Source organism: Epinephelus lanceolatus, chromosome 10 (assembly GCF_041903045.1).
Source record: "Epinephelus lanceolatus isolate andai-2023 chromosome 10, ASM4190304v1, whole genome shotgun sequence".
NCBI lineage: Eukaryota > Metazoa > Chordata > Actinopteri > Perciformes > Serranidae > Epinephelus > Epinephelus lanceolatus.
Window position 1 is genome coordinate 45200284 of NC_135743.1, and position 22217 is coordinate 45222500.

A 22217-nucleotide genomic window follows, 5' to 3' on the forward strand; every position below is an offset into this window, starting at 1 on the left:
TGTGCCTTATCAGGGTTAATTAGTGGAATTTCTTGCTTTATCAATGGGGTTGGGACCATCAGTTGTGTTGTGCAGAAGTCAGGTTAATACACAGCCGACAGCCCTATTGGACAACTGTTAAAATTCATATTATGGCAAGAACCAATCAGCTAACTAAAGAAAAACCAGTGGCCATCATTACTTTAAGAAATGAAGGTCAGTCAGTCCGGAAAATTGCAAAAACTTTAAATGTGTCCCCAAGTGGAGTCGCAAAAACCATCAAGCGCTACAACGAAACTGGCACACATGAGGACCGACCCAGGAAAGGAAGACCAAGAGTCACCTCTGCTTCTGAGGATAAGTTCATCCGAGTCACCAGCCTCAGAAATCGCAAGTTAACAGCAGCTCAGATCAGAGACCAGATGAATGCCACACAGAGTTCTAGCAGCAGACCCATCTCTAGAACAACTGTTAAGAGGAGACTGCGCCAATCAGGCCTTCATGGTCAAATAGCTGCTAGAAAACCACTGCTAAGGAGAGGCAACAAGCAGAAGAGATTTGTTTGGGCCAAGAAACACAAGGAATGGACATTAGACCAGTGGAAATCTGTGCTTTGGTCTGATGAGTCCAAATTTGAGATCTTTGGTTCCAACCGCTGTGTCTTTGTGAGACGCAGAAAAGGTGAACGGATGGATTCCACATGCCTGGTTCCCACTGTGAAGCATGGAGGAGGAGGTGTGATGGTGTGGGGGTGTTTTGCTGGTGACACTGTTGGGGATTTATTCAAAATTGAAGGCACACTGAACCAGCATGGCTACCACAGCATCCTGCAGCGACATGCCATCCCATCCGGTTTGCGTTTAGTTGGACGATCATTTATTTTTCAACAGGACAATGACCCCAAACACACCTCCAGGCTGTGTAAGGGTTATTTGACCAAGAAGGAGAGTGATGGAGTGCTGCGGCAGATGACCTGGCCTCCACAGTCACCGGACCTGAACCCAATCCAGATGGTTTGGGGTGAGCTGGACCGCAGAGTGAAGGCAAAGGGGCCAACAAGTGCTAAACACCTCTGGGAACTCCTTCAAGACTGTTGGAAAACCATTTCAGGTGACTACCTCTTGAAGCTCATCGAGAGAATGCCAAGAGTGTGCAAAGCAGTAATCAGAGCAAAGGGTGGCTATTTTGAAGAAACTAGAATATAAAACATGTTTTCAGTTATTTCACCTTTTTTTGTTAAGTACATAACTCCACGTGTTCATTCATAGTTTTGATGCCTTCAGTGAGAATCTACAATGTAAATAGTCATGAAAATAAAGAAAACGCATTGAATGAGAAGGTGTGTCCAAACTTTTGGCCTGTACTGTATACACACACACACACACACACACACACACATATATATATATATACGTATGTGTACATACACATATCTACCTTGTTCTCTATAGCTGATGTAAGGTGAATTACTCCTGTGTGGGATCAATAAAGTTCTTATCTTAGCCATCTGAGAAGATCAAATACATTGTTTTTGGTGCCTAACTGTTTCCCAAGTATATTAGTGTGTGTGTGAATGAATAAACGAGAGGCATTAACGTTAATTTCTTTGAAGAAAGGCGCTTTATGAAATTAAGTCCATTCACTTCTATTAGTTTACAGCGCAGCCTTGTCACATCCAATATGGCGGCGACGTTGACGTACAGCTCAGCGCTCGATGCGGCGTCTATGTATATATGTCTATGGTGGACCATGGGCCCTCTCAGTGTGGACAGCCCCCGAGGTGGCTTTTTCCTTGCCTTGGGTCTTGGTGCTCAGCCATGTCTCTTTAGTGATAGCTAGTGTGTGTGTGTGTGTGTGTGTGTGTGTGTGTGTGTGTGTGCGCGTATGTGTATATTTATGTATCTATGTGGAGTGGGAGGGTTGAGTTTTCTCTTTTCTTTTTGTTTTCTGTTTTGGATCTTTTTTGTTTTTAACCTCTGTGAGGCACTTCATGTGTCTTATGAAAAGTGCCATATAAATAAAGTTGATTTGATTTGATTTGAATATACATTGCTGTATTTCAAATGATATGCTACAATAAGTTCTTTTACCACAACATGCAAGATACAAGTCACAGCATCTTCTAATATAAACACCAAAAAGTTCATTTTACATTGAAATGAAATTAAAGTTTCCTGATATTGTGGCATTGCTGCTTTATGCCATTTTCTATCTGAATGTGGTGACAGCTACAGATGGTAAATGTAATCACAGAAATATTAGTGTTCATACATGCTCGGAGTGGTGGTGGTGATTAAGCGATTGTGGCACACTGACAATGTTGCTGGAAGGGGCTAATCTGCCAACTGGGCACAGGTGCCTTCCCACTTACATCTACTGGTGGCTGACTGAAACCAAGCAGCAGGTTCAGCCGAAATAGTTTGTTTTTTGATGAACAGAGCTCAGTACCTTTACGAGCAGTCAGCATCAGTGATAGTGCAACTTTGTCTTTACTAGTTTTTCTGGGAACATACATAGTAAACACACAAAAACAACATCCATTAAGTCTGGTGTAGCTCAATGGAATTGCAACTACCTGGAACACAAGTCCAACTCCACCGAAGGCTCATACATTGAGTAGGCATGTCCTCACTGGTCTTTAAGACACTTCTGACTGAAGCTTCAACCTGAGGAAATCTGACCTTTTACCCATCTGAAATGTTTCATCATGGCTTATATGTAGCCTTTTTGGGGGATGTAGTCAAGTGACTAACAATCATGCATACTAGTGGTTCAGTATTACCCAGACATGATTTGAGAAGATAAAGAATGAATGAAAAGAAGCAGAAGTGGTTGGGAAGCAATGTCCATTTTGAGACTCATGGGTTCACCATAAGAAAAGCTGTAGCCCCAACTTAAGCGAGATGAGGGAGGGAGCACGTCGTTTGTCAAACCTTAGTTAAATCAGCAACTATTTTAGACCACATTTTCTGTTGACAACGACCAAAGGGACTACAGCGACCCATATGTAAGCAGACACTGATGTCAAGCTGTCTTCCAGCTGTGTGTCAGCACTGGTCACATCATATTCCTGCTCCCTTCCTAGGAGCAGCCATTGCCCGGCAACTGAGTGTCCGTGTCCCTCCACTCTAGGGCAGGGTAGGGGCTGGGGCTGATGCGGTAGCTAAGCTAGCGGCTAGCATTAGCTGCTATAGCAGATGAATGCTGCAGATCTGCAGAGGACAGTCTGGGGTTGCTGGCTGGCTGCTATGATACCTAAAACCATCACAATCCACACGCCACATCATGACAGAACCACCTACTTTATACTAGATGATATCAACACGTCTCGATTATGTTCCAACACATCCATTCATTTCCCATCTCCCCCTCAGTCCACCGGCATCCTCTCCCTTTCTACCTGGTGTCGTGCGTTAACTCAAGGCAGGTCGCGATACCACCGCTACTGAAGCTTGCCTAGATACACACACCCACCCACCCACCCACACACACACACACACACACACACACACACACACACAGATAATCGCATCAATCGTTAGCCTCTTTATGACCAACCCAACACCTGGTAAACTCGCCAGATGGTGAGCTGTTAGAAACACAGTTATAACGTAAACTAGAAGGACCGGGGGGGTGTGGGTGATAACGCTAACGAAGACTTAGAGGACATTGCATGCTACTAAGACGGCTAACGTTAACGTTATGTGGTCCATCATAATAATACACGTCTCAGCTACAGTAGCAACGACAGCCAAGCCTTAACTGTTTAACACGATCCATTGTTCGACGCCGGCGTTAACCCACCGATTTGGAGCCTGCCTGCCCCATTAGCCATCTGACCGGTGGCAGAGGAATTGGGACACGAGGCCGGGTGACAGGAGCGAATAATGTAGAGAGGAAGGGGTATCGTTAACATTATGCTACCAAGCACTGTAACCACTGATTGACTGTCACCCCTCTGACATACACGTATTAGAGAAAAGAACCAACTAGCTCCATATTCATACATGAATATAAAAAAAGACAACGCCGACAGGCTGTTTCTTACCTCAGGCGGTGTGTCGAACCAAGTTCCGCGGAGCAGCCATGTTCGGAACCCCTTTCTCCCTCTGTCCACACGAACCGAGCCCCCTCCCCCGGGTCAGTCGTCCCTCTTCCACAGTAGAAATCCCAATAATGTGTTGTAAAATTATTTGCCGATTAAATCCCGGTGAGATTAGTTTCCAGTAAAATTGCCTTATTCTCCGGAGCTCACAGAGCGGGTTGTCGATGGGGACTAATTGCCGGTGCAGCTCAGCTAGCCGTGCCTAAGGGGAGGTGGGCAGCCCGCCGCCTCATCAACGGACACCTCGAACTCAGTCTTCTCTCTATTAAGCAAACTTAATATACCTGTCCCACATTTATTCTCGCGTGTAAAAGATGCTACCTTACAATTACAGCGTTGGGCAGGTGGATTAGCAAGCCCGTCAGCTTTTTAAATTAATTTAAAGGCAAGAAGCTAACATTAGCTAGCTAGCTAGCTAGCTATTAGCTAGCATGCTAGCTGTCTAATAAAACACTGCCATTGTAATTTGGAGGAAGACAGTCCACACACTGCAGTCTGCTTGGTGGACAACGGCCAGCCGACTGGCCGCTAGACAATACAGGCAGACGCTACGATCTAAATATATTTTAGCAGGCACAGCTACAGCTAGCTCTGTGCTGGCCAGCCCCTCCGTGATGTTAATATCGGTCAAAGGAGAGGGGCTGCATTGAGAGCGCACTCCCGACACCAGGCAAGTACGGCCCGGCGCGCTCCAGACAAAATTCCCACAAAATGGCTGCCAAAACAAATCCACCGCGGACAATCACTTTCATAAGTCTTTAAATTAGGTAGTCTTTCGTTTTCGTCTGGCCAAAAACCTATCCGAGCTCACATGGAAGCATTTGTGTACACGCTCCGTAGACACGAGGAGGCGGCTTTGGCTCAAGCTGGCAGCGTGTATGGAACCCGATTGATTTTAATAACTCACTGAACTGAAATTTAACTACTGCTATCTAGAACAGTCAGTCTTCCCCGATTGGAGGACTGCAGCCATAAGCTTAGTTGTAAATTTGGACTTTATTGATACCAGTAGGACATCTAGCCATTATCTGAGATGGAGATAATGGTGCTGCACTATTAAAGAACCACCTGAACTGGCCCTGTCACTTGTGGAAATTTATCCTTTATGGTACTGTTTGTTACTTACAAGGGAGGACTGAGTGGTGCAAAGAAGGGGAGGCATGTTAAATATTTTTTTATGCATTGGGGAGGGACTTGTCTTTTAATTTAGGTTTAGGGGAGGGGCATACAGATTTAAGTGGTGGTTGTGTTTTGTATTTTAATGAAAACATGTCTTCCAAGCCTGTCCGCATTTAAGTTTTCTTTAAAAAAATAAAAAAATATTTATGGACTATCAAATTTCCGACAGTACTTGGGACACATCAAGTGCAATGACTACTTCAGTTAGAACAAAAACCGTAACTAAATCTGACTTTAAAATAGTGATATTTCATCAGTCACTATCATCTCATTTAAAATTTAACCAAAAAGAATCTCGTAAGCACGAACTAGCATGCACAACAAGAGTGATAAACCGAGGCCTTTATTAACTCCAGGTTTCATCTGAAACCTTTTAACTTTCAAACATCAAAGGGCAAGTTGTAAGGCTCTAATAACTTATTTATGGTGGAGGGAGGGTCATTCATTTTCTGCCAGACAGCCCCCTCTACTAAGTAAAGAGCAGTCCCTAACAGAAGGGCATTCAGTGCTTTTAAGAAACAACAAATGGTCGGAATGAATGTTTGATAAAATGGCAAAAGTTTGTGTACAGTGCAAAGGTAAATCTCCCCATTTTGTTGATAGCTATATGTGGTTACTTAGTCAAAGACAATAAAATCAATAACAAGAATCAAACATTTTTAATAAAAGAAAGTTCCTGGTTGTGTCAAAAACAAATATATAAGCATAATTTGTTGCATTGTACAACCATTCTGCCTTATATTCTGCCAACACAAAAGCTATACTACAATCAAATTACAAGTCAGTGAAAAAGTCACCATCTATATTGGTCTGTACACACACGATCAAAGTTACCACCTCACCACTAAACAGCTCAGCATCAAGGGTTCCAGAGTCTACAAAGTGTGGGTACTGTGCAATAAATACACACAACATGGAGACAAAGTAGATTTTACCGTACATAAGTTGTGACAGATAACTTGTTCACTTAAAATACTAGCCATCTGAGGTGTATGGTGTGTGGATAGTTGGAAAATCCCTCCAAATATGGGATTGTGCTATCTGGAGTACGAAGCATCCCAATAAAGGCAGTAATCAGAAGAGCAGAGAACCAGAAAAATGTCATTTAAAAAAAAAAAAAAAATCAGAAAGAATAGAATTGGGAGCGATAAATACTGATACAAAGGTAGTGGCAAAACAAAAAAAAAGCTAACTGGAGCCAAAATCAAAACAATTACTCAAACTTCTGTAACTGCATATAGGTCTTTCAACAAAGCCCTTCATATTAAGTTCATCTCATCTGTTGAAATACTCCTCAGGGTAGAAAGTAACTTATTCACAACAAAGGGGCAGGTGAATTAAAAAAAAATCCCTCCCAACTCATCTAAGGCTGGGAACACACTACACAGGACTGAATATTTAACACTTGATGACTTGTTTATTTTCCTATAGTCTTAATGGTGTGTAGTTGCACAGACCTGATATTCAGTTGGATATACGCATCACTTGTGCATAACATAACATAAATGAGTGTGGTCAAAACAGATGTGAACCTTTTAAATCATACTACTTGTACCATTGTCATGATTTACCCTGCTCAGGTGACAACCTATGGCTGAAATGGCCCCAGATGTCATATAATCTGCTCCCATCCTTCTCAGTAAAGACTCTCTAAAAGTTGGGTGTTTGGTCAGTTAACTGTCAGCGGACTCAAAATAAAGGAAAATCAGACAAATGTTTGCGCGTCATGCTTTCATGGCATGACATGCAGGCAGAAGTTGAGAGGAGGGCAATGGACAACACTGAAAGTATAAAAAGTAAGGTGGTGGTTGAACATGGTAATCAGTTTCCTTGAGTCTTCTTCTACACTTCATTTCTTCTGTTTCGGTGGAGGTCTGAGGAGAGAAGGAAAAGAGGACGTTACCACAATATGTGAAAAAGAGCAGGCACAATGTATGTCGGGCTGACTGCTACTGTTTGGGACGTATGCGTCAACCTGTAACCATAACTCAACCCTGGAAACATTAGTAGAGAGGGGAAACTTGACTAAACCTCACAATCCCATGGATCATGGAGCTCTGGTGCAGTACCGTGATCATTTGCTCCTGTTTACCAAATTCACCTTGTTAATGTGCTGCCTGCTGATTTTCATCCAACACAGGTCACTTTACTCACAACCTGGATTTAACACCATCCCACATTACTACAGTTTACCTAGAGATGCAGTGGAACTAATGTAGTCAGGGGCATCATGCAACCCCAAAATGTGAGGGGGCACAGTGGATTGGGTTCGTGCGCTATGCGCACGCACAAATTTTTTGGGGGGATGCCCTCAAATCACTTATTTTGGGCCCCTGCTTGCACAACGCCTTGAGGTTGGATAGGGCCCAAACTCAAAGCCGACCCCCCCCCCGTCCAGACACACACACACACACACACACACACACTTACTTAACGCATCTACACCTTGCCATGTAAACTATTTTGTGTAAGGAGGAAAGGAGTTTTTCTCAAACAAACCCTAGCAGCTAGGAAAATATTGCAAACATAGCTAAGCTTATTGTATTGCATAAAATATTTGGCTACACACTAACGTTAATACACACAAATGTGAACCCAGGCCGGTTCCCACTACTGACAGCAAAACGTAACATGACGTAGATAACGATAGCCAATGTTATTGGCAACGGCGTGCCAAGGCAATAAAAAAGGACACAATCATACATACTCACCCATCTTGTTAGGCGGCCTAACGTTGAAACACAGATACACCAAAATAAATCCCGTCCCAAGTTTTTCTGATACTTCCATGGATACTCCCTAGGCTACTAGTAGCTGATTAGTCAGGCAAACGTTACAGTCCAGACATTATAGGCTAACGTTAACCCTTAGGTTAGATCGCCGTCATCGCCGGCGATACCCAGGGAGGGGGGGGTATAGTCGTACTTTTTCGCATCTATTTCCGGAACGGAAAATAAGAGCGACATAATTCTTTTTTTTAATGAAAGCAGGACATTTCAGCCTTTACATCGATCCCATCAGTGTGTTTATAGCTTACCCGGAAGCCTAGATGTCAAGCCGGTAAGATCGGCTGTCCAATGGGAGACCCGGGTGGCTAAAATCCAATGGGAAAGCTGTGAGCGGTCACATGATCGGCCAAAGATCGTTTATTATCAAGATGGTTGCTCTGTTGCCGTGTGTGATCACTACTGACAGGAAATCTCCCCTAAATCCTAATAAATAATGCGTAAATAACCATTTATGCATTTTATGCAAGTTACAGCCACTAAATGGGCCTGAGATGAAGGAGATTATTTAGAATACATTTCACTCAATATGACCACTGATCATAGCTAGATGGTAAAATAATAAGCAAGGTAAAGTAAGTAAAATAAAATTGGTTGGAAAAAAAAATAAAAAAATCATACCTCAAATCTGAGGGGGAACGTGCCCCCTCAGTTTCTATTGACGTGACGCGTCTGAATGTAGTGAATACTACAAGGCTGGAAACAAACCCCAAGTTTAGTCAAACTATTTGAAAGGGAACACTAAAGCCCCTTTTGCACTTCCTGTTCAAGACGGGAATATCAAAGCCATCTCGCCATGCTGTATGTAAGGTACAGTTGCGGAATGGGGGGCGAGTGGTCTCGCCTTCCAGCCACCACGGGAGGTGGTAACTCAGCCAAAACCGTCTGTATAAACAGGACAGCTGGCAGGACAGGACTGTGAGCAGGGTGGGTGTGACGTTTTTATGACCTGTTATGCGAGTAACAAACTGCGCAAGATCTAAAAAGTAGCTGTTACCTAGCGGACTCAAAAAACAGCAGCCGAAAATGTGTTTCACTACATTGAAGCTATCCCCAGAGAAATGCAGCAAGCTAAGCTATGAAAAAAAAGCCATCAGCCCAGCTTGGTAGCATAGGTTGTGTGTCCTCTAATGACACCATGCTACTACACTGTCAATAAAAACTGCCCGTTTAACTTTTCAGCAGATGGAGCTGTATTGAACACAGCAGCTGAAAGCAGGTGCTGACAGAGCTGCTATATTCAACTCAAGCTGTAATTTAATACTCTTTTTCAACCAAAAGAAACCATGGACATTTATTCAATATTATTTGGCACATTCTTGTTTGCATTTCACCACAGCTGAAGAACTGTCAATACTGGGCAAATTAGTCCTACATTTATTGAAAAGAAAAAACAAACAAACAATGGCAGCAATTACCAGTGAGGTATGGATGAAATGACAATGAAACACTTAGAGATACACATACCCAGGGTTTCCCACACATTGATTTATTCTTGGCGGCCCACCATGCTTTAAAAATCTGCCGCCACAAACGGATTTTCTATTTTTGAAGCTGGACCGTTTATTAGGAGCACTACTGGAATATATACAATATACCGTTCTGTTATTTATATCACCACACTGTCAGAGCACAGGGTACACTCAGGGCAAAGATGCAGCAGCGGATGTCAGGCGCATTGAAAGTAAAAGTTAACCCTTCATTCTGATGGATCTAAAAGTATACATTCAATCACAGCAGCTGCTCCTCTCATCCATCGACCTGAACCTCCTAATTGAGAGGGGACACACAGAATGATATGAAGGAACAAGCAAGTATTTAAAAAGGGGGAAAAAAAAAAAACGGAAGATTTTGAACTACATCTGGGCAGGGCGAAGCCAGAGGAAACTCTGGTGGAGGCCCGTAGCAGCTCTGATGTGCAAATCTATTGTCTGACCTGGCTACAGGGGCTAAAGACCAATCAAACCATCTAGTAGCTGGTTCCCTCTGAAGTTTCCCTCAAGATAGCTGGCGTTCAGAGTCTTACAGTTTTATCTGGTAAAGCAAATGATTAGAGGTCCTGGAGCCAAACAATCTCAACCTATTCTCAAAATTTTAATGGCAAGATGTCCAGCTCGCTAGCTTGGAGCTGGCATGGAATGCGAGGGGCCTACTGGACCACTTTTGTTAATCAGGAAAACATTACATACCTTTAGATTTACCATGACTAACAAACGTTAATTATGGTCCTCCCAATAAGAGAGTTGTGGCAGACATTTATAATTTGAATTTAATACCACATGTAAGTCCTAGTTTACTAGAGTGATTCATCAACGTCGTCATTTGCTGAAATACATCAATTTGCAAAACATGTGTTGGCACCTCACAAAAAAGTAAGCATCGTTCTAGTCAAAACTCATACAAATGGAAATAGTCCAAATAATTATCTAGATACATATGGCCTGGGAAAAACCCTGAGTGAGGTAGAAAAGTCTATAGCTACCACAGAAGAAAAGGGATTTAACTTTTCATGTTTGGAAAGACAGTCCCACTAAGGCCTTTGATTGGTCGTGTTACACCTAAAGCCTCTGACACATCAGGCTGTCAATGTTTGGCCATTGGTGAGCATCTGTCACTATTTGTTGCAGTGTGTCCCGCACTGTTGCCCTAAAGTCAAGTTACATGAAGTCAGATTATTTTTGTTTACACACTGAGCTCTTACGCCAAAACGTTTCCTGATGGTTTGTCTTATTGTTCAATGGCACACAGTAAATATGCTCTGTTCCTTCAGCATTGGATTGTGTTGTTAATCTCCTAACTAGCATCATGACAGTTTCCAGTTTGCCTTTTTGGATGACAATTACAGACTCCCGCAGTCTGCTGGTGTGGAGAGTTTTTTCCTTTCATGCAGGCACAGAATGTATGTGCTGGTTGGCCGTCAGCTGAAGTCTTTGCTGTGTTCATGTGCAACTTTTTGGCCGAGGTCTGGCGACGTTTGGCAACGCAGCAGGGGGCTTTCGTCACTGCTAGTTCACTGAAGTTGGATTGATGTGTCTAAGCCTTTTGATTAAGTGCGGCAGACAACAGGCTCTTACTGCACCTCTGCAAACAGCTCACTTCTAACAGGTAAACTTCTTTTACCTGCCCTGCTGTGTGATGGAAAAATACTTGCAAAAAGGTAACTGTGGGACTTTAGCTGTGGATCAGCCCGCTGCTTCTAGACGTCATCAACTTAAGACAAACTATTATCACCTAAAGAAACACCCTCAAGCAGGTAACCCTGTTGTAATGAAGATGCACATCATCCATACACAGTATGTGTATGGAAAGCCCTATAGCTGTGGCATCGAGAGGGGGGTGGATACTTGTGCAGTTGATTATTTTACTGCATATTTGTACGTCATTTAGAAGAATTTGCCTTCCCTAGAACTCTGCAGTGGTCTAATGAAGACCCATACATGAGCTGGTCAGGGAGAGCGGTCTGATGTTGGTGTACCTGTAAATGCCCACCACCACAGCATGGTCTCTCTCATAGGGCTCCAGTGTGAGCTGCTCCTGAGGTTTCATGTTCTCAGCACTCATCTTCTTTACTTCGGAGGCAAACACTGCCTCTGCAGCTGCTGTTGAGTCTATACAGTTAGCCTGAGGAACAACAAAAAAAAAAAAAACACATCAATCTACACAGCTGACAGTACAAGCAATATGAACAAAGTGATCAGAAGTCACACATAACTGGAGTTATCTCTTGATAGTACACTATGTTAAAGGCTGAAGGGCTGCTATTTGTCAATGAGCCATCAATGTACCTTGATGGAGATAACAAAGTGTCCTCCGTTCTTCAGGAAGTTGTGAGCGTTCAAAGCAACAATCCTCGTCTGGTCAGGCTGGGCAACATCAGCAAATATCACATCTACCATACCTGGAGAAGGACACACCATTACTGTCTGGACATTATGTTGCAGCGCATCCAGTCTGACTTCATATTGGAGATGAGCCCAAAAACTGCATCAGGCTTTTTCCTCACTGTCCATTGCCTTTGGCAACAAGAGGCAGATCTGTCAAGTGACATGACGATAATGTTAGTTACTAAGTTCAAGTGTGAATTATTATCTATACTCAATTCCTGATTTTCTGGAAAAAGCAATTCTGCATTTTGAGGTGGGTACGAATTTTCAATCAAAGCTTTTGTAACGGGGGGGCTTTGTGGGCAGGTGCCCCATGTACAAGGGTGCCCCATGTACAAGGGTGTTGCCGCAGCAGCCTGGGTTCGACTCCAGCCTGTGGCCCTTTGCTGCATGTCATTTCCCCTCTCTCTCTCCTCCCTTCACGCTTAACTGTCCTATCTAATAAAGGCAAAAAATTTGCAGCTGTAATGTGGTGTGAAGCGCGGATTGAAAAACTATGGAGGAAGAGGGACAAGAAAAGAGCGAGACATCCCAAAGAAAATGCCAGAAAGTGTCAAGAGTGAGGGATCATTACAAGGTAAAACAAAAAGAAAACAGTTCAGTGTGTATTGCAAAACTGAGTTAGCCTACCACAATAGCACGTCCTCAATGCTACAACATCTAAGTAGAAAACATTCAGTGTATGCTTCGAGTCCACACCAATTATCCCCGGTCGTCTTTCACGACGTGTGTGATGTCATTGGGTCATTCTTGTCCTATTTTTATTACTTTTAGTATTATTTCAGTCACTGTGTCTGTTCATGTGCCTACCAAAATGTTATTGTAGTAATGTAAAAAAGTGCCAGCAGATGGCAGGAGCTACATTTGAAGTACCTTACGCAAACATACAAGTCACTGAATCCTCCACAAGTTCCTGCAAATGTCTCACAATAAAAGCCTATTTAGAAAATGAAGGGATTCTCTCAACCGAAGTTATAAGGGGCTTTTAATTTGAAACAGATACAGGAAGTGTTGAGTTTGAAATGACGGCACGATGCATTAACTCTATCAAGGCAAATGGGAGTGGATCAAAAGTAAAAATAGAAAAATACTGAGGGAATAATGAATAATGGCCCGTTTATAAAGTAGTCTGTTTCAAATGAAGCTGGTAGCCTCTGCTTTTAATTTTCTTACTTTATGTTGGTCTCCATTATGACGAAATAACATTCTTTGCTAGCTTGACAGTAATTGCAGTACTCGCCGGGTTGCTAAAGTGCTTCTGCTGTTTCACACCACAATTTTTCCCTTTTTACTCTGTGTGGTAACATCCCTAGAGGAAATCTTAAAATCCATGATTCATGCCGACATCGTACGTCCCTGCATCAGGCTAGAATAGGGCTGATATCGTGTAGTGTATAACAGGCATTAGTCACACACATTAACACACCCACCCCTTACTCACTCATTCACACACTCACTGACGCATGCACCCCGTCAATCACTCTCAGACACACACAGTTGAAAATGGAGCCTAAATGCACAAATCGAATACAGCAGGTATATTAATTTGGACTGCAGTCAGTAGGGTCAGTAATAAATATCAATAAAAAAATTCAATCAATCATACTCTTAAGTCGGAGAGTCACTTTGACAGCTTTGTGTAGAAGGTTGCAACATGTTCAACTGAGCAAGAACAAATTTGTTGCTCATTTATCTAATTCCAGACTTTTATTTTCTCTTTTATATATTACTATCACCCTTAAATGAAGCTTGAGTAATTTAATGGAAACATGCAGTATTTCTTATCAGATTACTCGATTAATCGCCAGAATAATAAATAGAATATTGGATTACGAAGAGAATTGATAGCTGCAGCCCTGCTCTGGATCCAAGGTTGATGGGTGAGGGATTGGATCTGTTAAGGTGGCTGGTGGTGGGCTGAGGTGTAGGTCACTGTTCATATGAAATTGTGTTTGTGTGATGGCTAGCCCAGTGTAAAGGGGGACACTTGGTAGACTTCACGTCAAAAGTGGGAAATGTTATTTCTCTTCATGTTGTATTGTTTCAAACGTTGATGTTTTGTGTTCCAGATCTCAAGGTTGAAGCTTGACTGTAACGGGGGGGTTTTCACCTGCTCTCTCCCTTCCTGCAGCAGACATCCACCTGGTATCACTGTTTTTGGTTTGCACCTACAACACCTCCACAGCACACGACACACATCCATGCGTGGCTTTCATTACTGATTTTGCTGACATACCTACTCCATTGGTTATTTAAGTTCACTTTAGTTTGATAAATTATGCTTGTTTTACCTAAATCTTTTGTGTGGACTCCCTACTTGTCGCATTCACTAAGCCAGTTTGTGACATAAGTAGGCTAACCAAACGTCCTCTTTTGCCCGGACATGTCCACTTTTCACGTCCCGTCCGGGGCGTTTTTGATTGAACTGATGATAATGTCCGGTTTTCCGTGTGTTTGTGTGTGTGTGTTAGAGTGCGGACAATAGGATTTTATTTATTTTTACACTACATTTTCACTGAGAGCTGACCAAATCCGACCCGAGCCCGAATACAATTTATAGCTACATTTTTGACCAAACCCGGCCCGACCCGTCGGGTACCGTCGGGCTCAGATTGCCACACTCTAGTGTGTGTATGTGTCCCCTATTGGGGCCTATCTGAATTTCTGTCTTTGAGAGATATTATTTTGTAATATAACTGAATTTTCTATCCATACATATAATTTTAAATGATAAGGCATCTTTGAGTAAACTGCGAGTATCATTTAAGTAGGCCATGTCGTGGCCGGGCCAAGTGTCCTCTTTTTTGGAAATCAAAATATGGTCACCCTAGACATAGGTAATGTGGTAAAAAGTTTTTTCATTGTTCAGTCATTTGTTAAGAATAGACCGGCACCATGGCAGCTCCACGTCTTCCTCCAGCCATGCCATGTTCCTGCTGGGGCTCAGGACTACCTACCAACCAGCATGCGATATTTGTGTGGGTGGCGGGCATCTTCGATGATTGGAATGATGTTGGTGCGTTTCTTTGCCACATTAAGAAGATCACGACCAGATCGATGGGAAAACTCCACAGCGTAGACCAGCCCTTCCTGTAACAAACAACATTTCAATGTAACTTTTTAAAGGGTCATTACATGAATATATTTTACTTACCCTGTGGAATGCAACACTAAGTCATTGTTAAACTAATGTGAGGCTCAGCTGTTACATGTTGTTCATGTTACATCAAGGTGAATTTCAAGTGTTGTGGAGGGGTTTGCTGAGGCTATAGAAAATAATCTTAACACAGAACTTTTGGCTGTTCTTGCTCAGCTTTCATTAGCCCTTTTTACACAGAGATGACGCTGTAGATCTGCTACAAAGTCCCTTCTTTATGCCTGCTTCGCATTTTTTCACAGCACCGAACAACAGTGGCATATTACGCTCCAGTGTGTGATTATAAACACCATTATGGCATTGAGCAACCAAAAGAGGCGTGAAGGGTTTGACATGTACCACAACTAGGGATGGGTATCGTTAAGATTTTATCAATATTACTACTTGTATTGATACTCCTTATCAATGCAGTGCTTTTTTGGTACTGAATATATTGATTTGAAAAGAATAAATTCAAAACAGGATTGTTGAATTCTTTAAATTAAACAAATTGTTGTTTCTAGAGCAGCAACAGTAATGTCACTATATAAATAATATTCCTGAAGTGACAATACCGAGTTGAGTTTAGTATTTATCAGCCAGCCCTCCTGTCCTCTGTCCTACTCCCCCTGTGCTGATGTGATTCCCTGCATGCAGGTAACATTAGCGCTGGTAGAGAAGAGGGGCTGTTTGGGTCAGCCAGCAGCTTAGTTTTACAGTATTTGGCCAAAGTGTCAAGCTAAAATGACAGCTGTCTGCATGTAGACTAACTTAGTTTATTAGTAACAATTAGCTATCAGCAGAACTAGCTTGCTGTCTAAACTAGAGGGTAAAACATAACGTTAGTGGCGGTAGATGAGACTGCTGACAGAGCATATTGAATATCGCTGTCTACATGTTTACATGTTCATGTTTGCTGAACAAATGTATTGATAAATTTTTGGCTTCTTAATCGCTAAGGTTTAATTTCAGCATAGCTGCCGTCAACTCAAGTAATTTTCAAGTTATCTTCACTTTGTTTCCACCAGGGCTGCTCATCTGTTCAACGACTACTGTGTCATGTAGGTGTGTGTGTGGATGTGACGTGTATGTGGAGGTAAGCCCCAGCAGAGAGCGCAGGTGAGAGGTTGCAGGATGATAATGAATTAAACCAAAATGTGTAAAAGTACAGATAAAAGAACCGACACCGCCAGAGCTTATCAATGCTACGGTCTTTGACAATTTAGCCCCTGGGCTAATTGAGTACTAGGGCCGTCAATCTTCCCCCAAAATCAGATTCAAATTTTTAATGTTTATGTTAAAAATTCGAATAATATTCCAATTTTTCCTTGGTAGAGGCTATAGCCTAGGCCTACCACCGCATTTTTATATTTTTTGTGTTATAACGATGTTATTTTAATATTTTGCATCACATGCAAAAGCTGACAAGCGGGAGACGTGTTGCTCCTCCTCACTTCATTGTAGGAATTTCTGAAAGCCCTTGTGAACATTTCAATAGTTACACATTAAAACAATATTTATTTGCAATTACTCTATTGAACGAGCCCGAAGCATGAGCAAACGGGCTGTGTCACTTCGGATCTGTCACTGTCAGTGCAGGGCTGACAGGGCACCCTCTACTGAGAAGAGAGAGAGGAGAAGAGAGGAGATGGATTGTAGGTCTGTTTGTAAACAGGGCTTCTCTGACAGTCATGTATTTCCCCAAAAAACATCTCTTAATGCACGGTAGAGCACCTTTTTTTTTTTTTTTTTTTTTTTTTTTAAATATTCAAAGCTTAGTTTCCAACTTCAAATATGCTTATTTTTACAATAATTTGAATTGTTTTCGAATAGCGAAGTTTGTTCTGACAGCCCTATTTAGCACGGGGTTTCGGTACCCTTCCCTAACAACAGCGTCAGCACTTTATAAACGATAACAAAAAGCATAACGTCAATAACAATCATTTGCAATTTCTGTTATATGGCAGCTGATCTAGTCCTCTGCTCGGAGGGTAAGGAGATTCTGGTTTACCAGTATTAGGTAAGGATCGCAATAAGGTAAGGAGCTTCTGTTTTCCCCAGTATGTGGCTGTCGGTCTTTTTAGAGTTAGCTGCTGACAGCTACATTTTAAATCTTCACACCCATCCTGCCTATGGTCCTGTTCTGCTGGATGTCCTGTTTATACAAACATTGTTTTGGCACTGTTACTACCTTCCGTGGCAGCTTTAATGGCCCCCATTCTGCAACTGTACCTTATATACACAGCATGGAGAGGGGGCATAATGCTGTGATATTCCCACCTTGAACAGGCAGTGTGAAAGAGGCTACTGCCTGTATTTACAGGTTTATGGCATTACTACAGGTCTTATTTGCACTTGTCTTATATTGTTATTTTCAGGACATGTTAAGTTACTGACATGTCAATACAAGTACTTGGGCAGTTTAAGATTGAAAAATTTGAATGAAGTTGAATTTATTTTCCTGTATACCTCATATTTTTTCAGCACATATCTGTCTATGAATGGATAGAGGATACTGTCTGTGTTCTGGAGATATTAGAACCATGTTGTTGGGCCATTCTGAGCTTAACTCATTTAAAAGAAATAGACTAATACTGTAAAATTATTATAGTTTCAAGTTCCTGAGATTGGTGAGAAAAGGCTTTAAAGGTGAATAAGATGATTTGTGGATGTGTTGCACTGGAATGTATTAAAAAGACAATTCAGTACCTTTGAGATCCACTAGGAGCATGTGGCACTCACCGGTCCAACAATGTCAGAGACGTGGGACACTGTGGTTCCAGACGCAGCTCCCAGGTACATGACCTTTGCTCCAGGCTTGATGTGGATCTGGTCTACTCCTCCCAGGATGGCAGCTGCCAGCTTGGAGCGGAATGGATTCCAGGCTCTGTATTCAATCTTAGACTCTCCTTCCTAACAGACAAGGAAGAAAACAAATCATAATTTTACAAAATCTGTCCATAACTCATAAGACCACAACTGCAAATGCTTTATGACTGATGCAGAGGTGTTTTTATATTTGACACAGTGTGAAATCGTTTTGCATATGACAAAGATCTTAACACTTAAATTTTACTGACAGACAATGTTCCCTCTAATTTTGAAAACTCCTGAGCAGACATTCAACTCCTCTGATCACCTACTTGAGCGACCGTGGGCGACATCTAACGCATATACACTACATCCACATGGCGGTGCCATGGCATCACCTCTCCAACCCCAAATATCATTACAAGTGAATATTACTATAAAGATTAATAATAAGATTATTTTAACAACATGAACTATTGCATATCTAGGTCAGTTACAATTAACAATAACAAAACATTGTTTTGGCAAAATAGATTTTGCATTTATTGCCATAATGTAAACAATTAAGAGAAAAATGTGCTCCATAAAAGTCACTTGGAGACAATACACAAACATTTCAGAGTAATGGCAACACAAAGAGCAAACAACTCTTTGGAATACAAAATAAGTAACACTCTAATAGTAATTGCCAACCACTTTAGGCCTCTAAACTAGGGATGCACCGAATATTCGGTAACCGAATATATTTGGCTGAATATTGCAAAAAAAACACACATTCGGTATTCGGTGGAATAAGTTAAAAGCAAGGCTGAATAATAGCGGCGCGGTTTTGATAACACAATCAAACAGCGTGCCTTGACGGACGGATTAAAATGTCGGCAGTGTGGCAACCCGCCCGTCACCGCACTCGCATTTGCGACTAAAAATAGTTTTGAGCGAGCAAAATAGGCTTAAATCATTCAGCACGCTGTGCGAGCAGCCTACAGATTTCAACCAGCACCAGAAACGAAAGGCGAATCCCACCGATTGTGGGTTGAACGGGGTCACAGACAGTAATGTGTTCCTGTAAAATACAGCGGCCATTGGCTTACCAGCGAGGAGAAGTCGGCTCCAATAATATCCTCTTCTTGGCGTGTAGACTGCCCAGAAGTACCTGAACAGCCGAGCCAGCCGAACACAGGTATGTGATGTGTCAGAGGAGAAACGAGCCATTAACGGTCCACAAACCTCACCGCACTTTAGGGACTGTTCTTTACTTATGAAGGGATTTGTCAGGGGAGGAGGGTGGCTGGTTGATTCTTATTTTATTTATTTTATTTTGATCCCCCCTATGTTAATCACTTATTGATGCTGTTTCTGAAGTATGAATAAGTCAGTAAGTAATTTATTCCATTGAAATATTATTGATGTATTATAGAGAAGTGATTTATCTTTTTATAAATGACAAAATGCACATCTGCCTCATTTTCACTGTGGTATCTTGATACTACTCAGAACCATGATATTTTCACTGGTATCGTACAGTGGGATCCAATTTTGGTACCGTGACAACACTAATCTGGAGGGGGTTCATCTGCAAAAACTAATGAAAAACTAAACAACGGTATTCGGTACTCGGTATTCGGCCAAGCGTTTAATATTATTCAGCTTCGGCCACAAATTTTCATTTTGGTGCATCCCTACTCTAACGTGTATTTCCCACCCCAGCCCGCTAAATGGCTGTACCTACACTAGTTGCCAACGGTTGCCAACTGCTAGTAAGGGAAGAAGAAGAGGAAAAACTTTGAGGCAACAACAATTTGGTTTTCACGGGTGAGTTTCTTATCAAAATCGTCTTATTAAAAATTTGAAAAACTTAATAACGTATCCAGATACCCCTTTGAAAGCTGCAACCGGAGTTGATACTACGGCTGCTGAGACGGAAATAGAGCAGTGGGCTGAAGCAGAGCGGTGCGGCGCGGCGGCGGTGTGGGTTTGTTCACAGAATATAATGGAGGCGAGCGTTTTGAAGCGCGGCGTATGGCGGCAGTGTGTGTTGCACTTGACAGTTCACTGTCACCTGTCACTCATTGCACAGACAAACGCCCACAGTGGAGTACGCATTTACTGTTCAAGTCACAAGACAGCGCATATAAGGGGGGGAAAAAAAGAAAAGAAAACAGTAAAAACTGGTTGGGGATATTTGATGATATTTTGTCATCTGCACAGAGGTGGGGAAGTGTGCAATTGCGCAGTAAAACAGCTTAGAGGGGACAGTGCTGACAGAAATTTTACTCATTTACCCAAACTAATAGTTTTTGATTACAATGCAGGGTCAGTAGATATAATCTTAATACAAGATGGATGTGCTACCTCCACGTTGTGACCACTGTGCTGGTGTACCTAGTCTCACCTCCACACTGATCCTCTTCTCTCCATACACAGACTCTCCCACCACCATGTTCTTGGTCACCAGGGCATCCTCCTTTCCTCTGCAGATGAACACTCCTGAGTACACACAAACACACCACAGGTCAGTGTCTAGAGGACATTCGAGTCAATTCAAAATTGTTGGTGAATCTCGTCACACAAAAACAGATACAAAAGAATGTGACACAGGGCTCGACAGTGTGAGCGTTTCTCTTGCATTTGCGACTAAAAATAGGTGTGTGCGAACTGTAAAAAATATTTAGGGGCACATGTGCGCATAAAAAAAAACAGCCGAAGCAGCCTATATTTTTGTCAATAAAAAAATATGATAATCTAACCGCAAATGTTGGAGGAACTCCAGCCGCCTTCCCTCTTCCCTGTGTGCCCCGCCCATAACCCCCGCCCATAACCCATAACCCCCATAACCCCCATGGTTATGGGGGTTATGGGCGGTTTTTCAAGCCACTGTCGGCACAATGAATGTAAGTCCCACTGTCGGAAGTGTGGAAATAAGTCAAAGTGTGGAGGAGACGGAGCAGGTTAAGCGGTGGACCTCCGGGGAAGCCTGCTCCGTTCTCCCCACAGTTAGGGACCGTTCTCCACAGCCAGGCTGTCAGCTGGGTGGAAATAAGCCAAAGTGTGGCGGAGACGAGGGACCGGGAAAAGCGGCAGACCTCCGGGGAAGCCTGCTCCGTTCTCCCCACAGTTAGGGACCGTTCTCCATGGCCAGGCTGTCAGCTGGGTGGAAATAAGTCAAAGTGTGGCGGAGACGAGGGACCGGGAAAAGCGGCGGACCTCCGGGGAAGTCTGCTCCGTTCTCCCCGCGGTTAGGGACCGTTCTCCACGGCCAGGCTGTCGGCTGGGCGGGAATAAGTCAAAGTGTGGCGGAGAAGAGGGACTGGGAAAAGTGGCGGACCTCCAGGGAAGCCTGCTCCGTTCTCCCCGCAGTTAGGGACCGTTCGTCACGGTACTGCTGCTGGGCAGGGTGGTAATAAGTCCTGCAGAGTTTCAGAGGACCTGGAGAATGTTTTAGGATAGTAATAACATTATATAAGATAATCATATTGCAAAGATAATATATATAAGATAACATTAAAGACAAAATTAAATTGCAATACTTTTTCAAAACTTGATGATTTTACCTTTCTGTACATTTTGTGTACAAATTCATTGAATAATTTTGCTTGTAAATGTCTATTTGCATCACGTTTATTACGGAAAACACATTATTTGATCAATTTACATTGTGCCCCTAAAGTTCTTTGTGCGTTCCTTACTTTTTCAACTTAGGAGCACATGTGCTCCTTGGAAAAAAAGTTAGCGTCAAGCCCTGTGACAACTTAATTCCATGACTTTATCTTAATACCAGTTCAGACCAAAGACTTGTGGCCAAACGAGCCAGGGCAACTACTTGCAATGCGCCGTTCTGCAGCATTCTACAAACCTGCTGGTTCACACCAGTGCAACTAGATGAGACAGTGTATCATCGCTATGTAACAACTCTCTGTACAGCCATTCTGATTTCCATCTTTTCAGGCTTTTTTTGTGGCTGAATTGAATTTGTAGCTTCTTAAAATATGAATGAGGATAATGACAGTGAGATACTGGCTACAGTTGTATTTGTTGTAGTAGTAGTAGTAGTTATAATTTTTTTTTTGCAATATATATTGCGATATTAAAAAATCCAAGAATTTTCACCAGATGACTTGAATAGCTCTATTTGGAAAGAATTAGGTTGACTCACCATGAGACCATTGTATTCATATAATACCCTTCTATTAATCCAGGCTAAGGTCAATGATCTAACATGTAATACTCTAAAATAAGGTGGTTCATCTGTGATTGAAGAATATTGCTGGTATTGCTGTACTCCAGATTAAAACAGAGCATTGGGGATGTCATCTTTTTTATATCCGAAATAGTTCCAT

The 22217-nt window shown here is 42.3% G+C and overlaps 2 protein-coding genes across 3 annotated transcripts in view; both read right to left on the reverse strand.

The window, feature by feature from the left end:
• The window catches only part of dyrk1b (dual-specificity tyrosine-(Y)-phosphorylation regulated kinase 1B), a 161830-nt gene extending 156914 nt beyond the window's left edge, over nt 1-4916 (reverse strand). The window contains exon 1 of one of the 2 annotated variants that reach the window (XM_033638833.2): nt 4028-4916. The gene's annotated coding sequence lies outside the window, so the exon portion shown is untranslated. Of the gene's footprint in view, nt 1-3281; nt 3302-4027 lie in introns of those variants that run through there. The other variant, XM_033638834.2, reaches the window with a different exon arrangement.
• A 987-nt stretch (nt 4917-5903) lies between these two features.
• fbl (fibrillarin) overlaps nt 5904-22217 on the reverse strand; it is a 27534-nt gene continuing 11220 nt past the window's right edge. Inside the window, exons 4-9 of the mRNA XM_033638842.2 lie at nt 20273-20367; nt 17812-17982; nt 14891-15023; nt 11835-11947; nt 11525-11670; nt 5904-7137 (exon numbers count right to left, since the gene is read on the reverse strand). Coding sequence (XP_033494733.1) covers nt 7113-7137; nt 11525-11670; nt 11835-11947; nt 14891-15023; nt 17812-17982; nt 20273-20367 — 683 coding nt within the window. The 3' untranslated portion in view covers nt 5904-7112. The remainder of the gene's footprint in view (nt 7138-11524; nt 11671-11834; nt 11948-14890; nt 15024-17811; nt 17983-20272; nt 20368-22217) is intronic.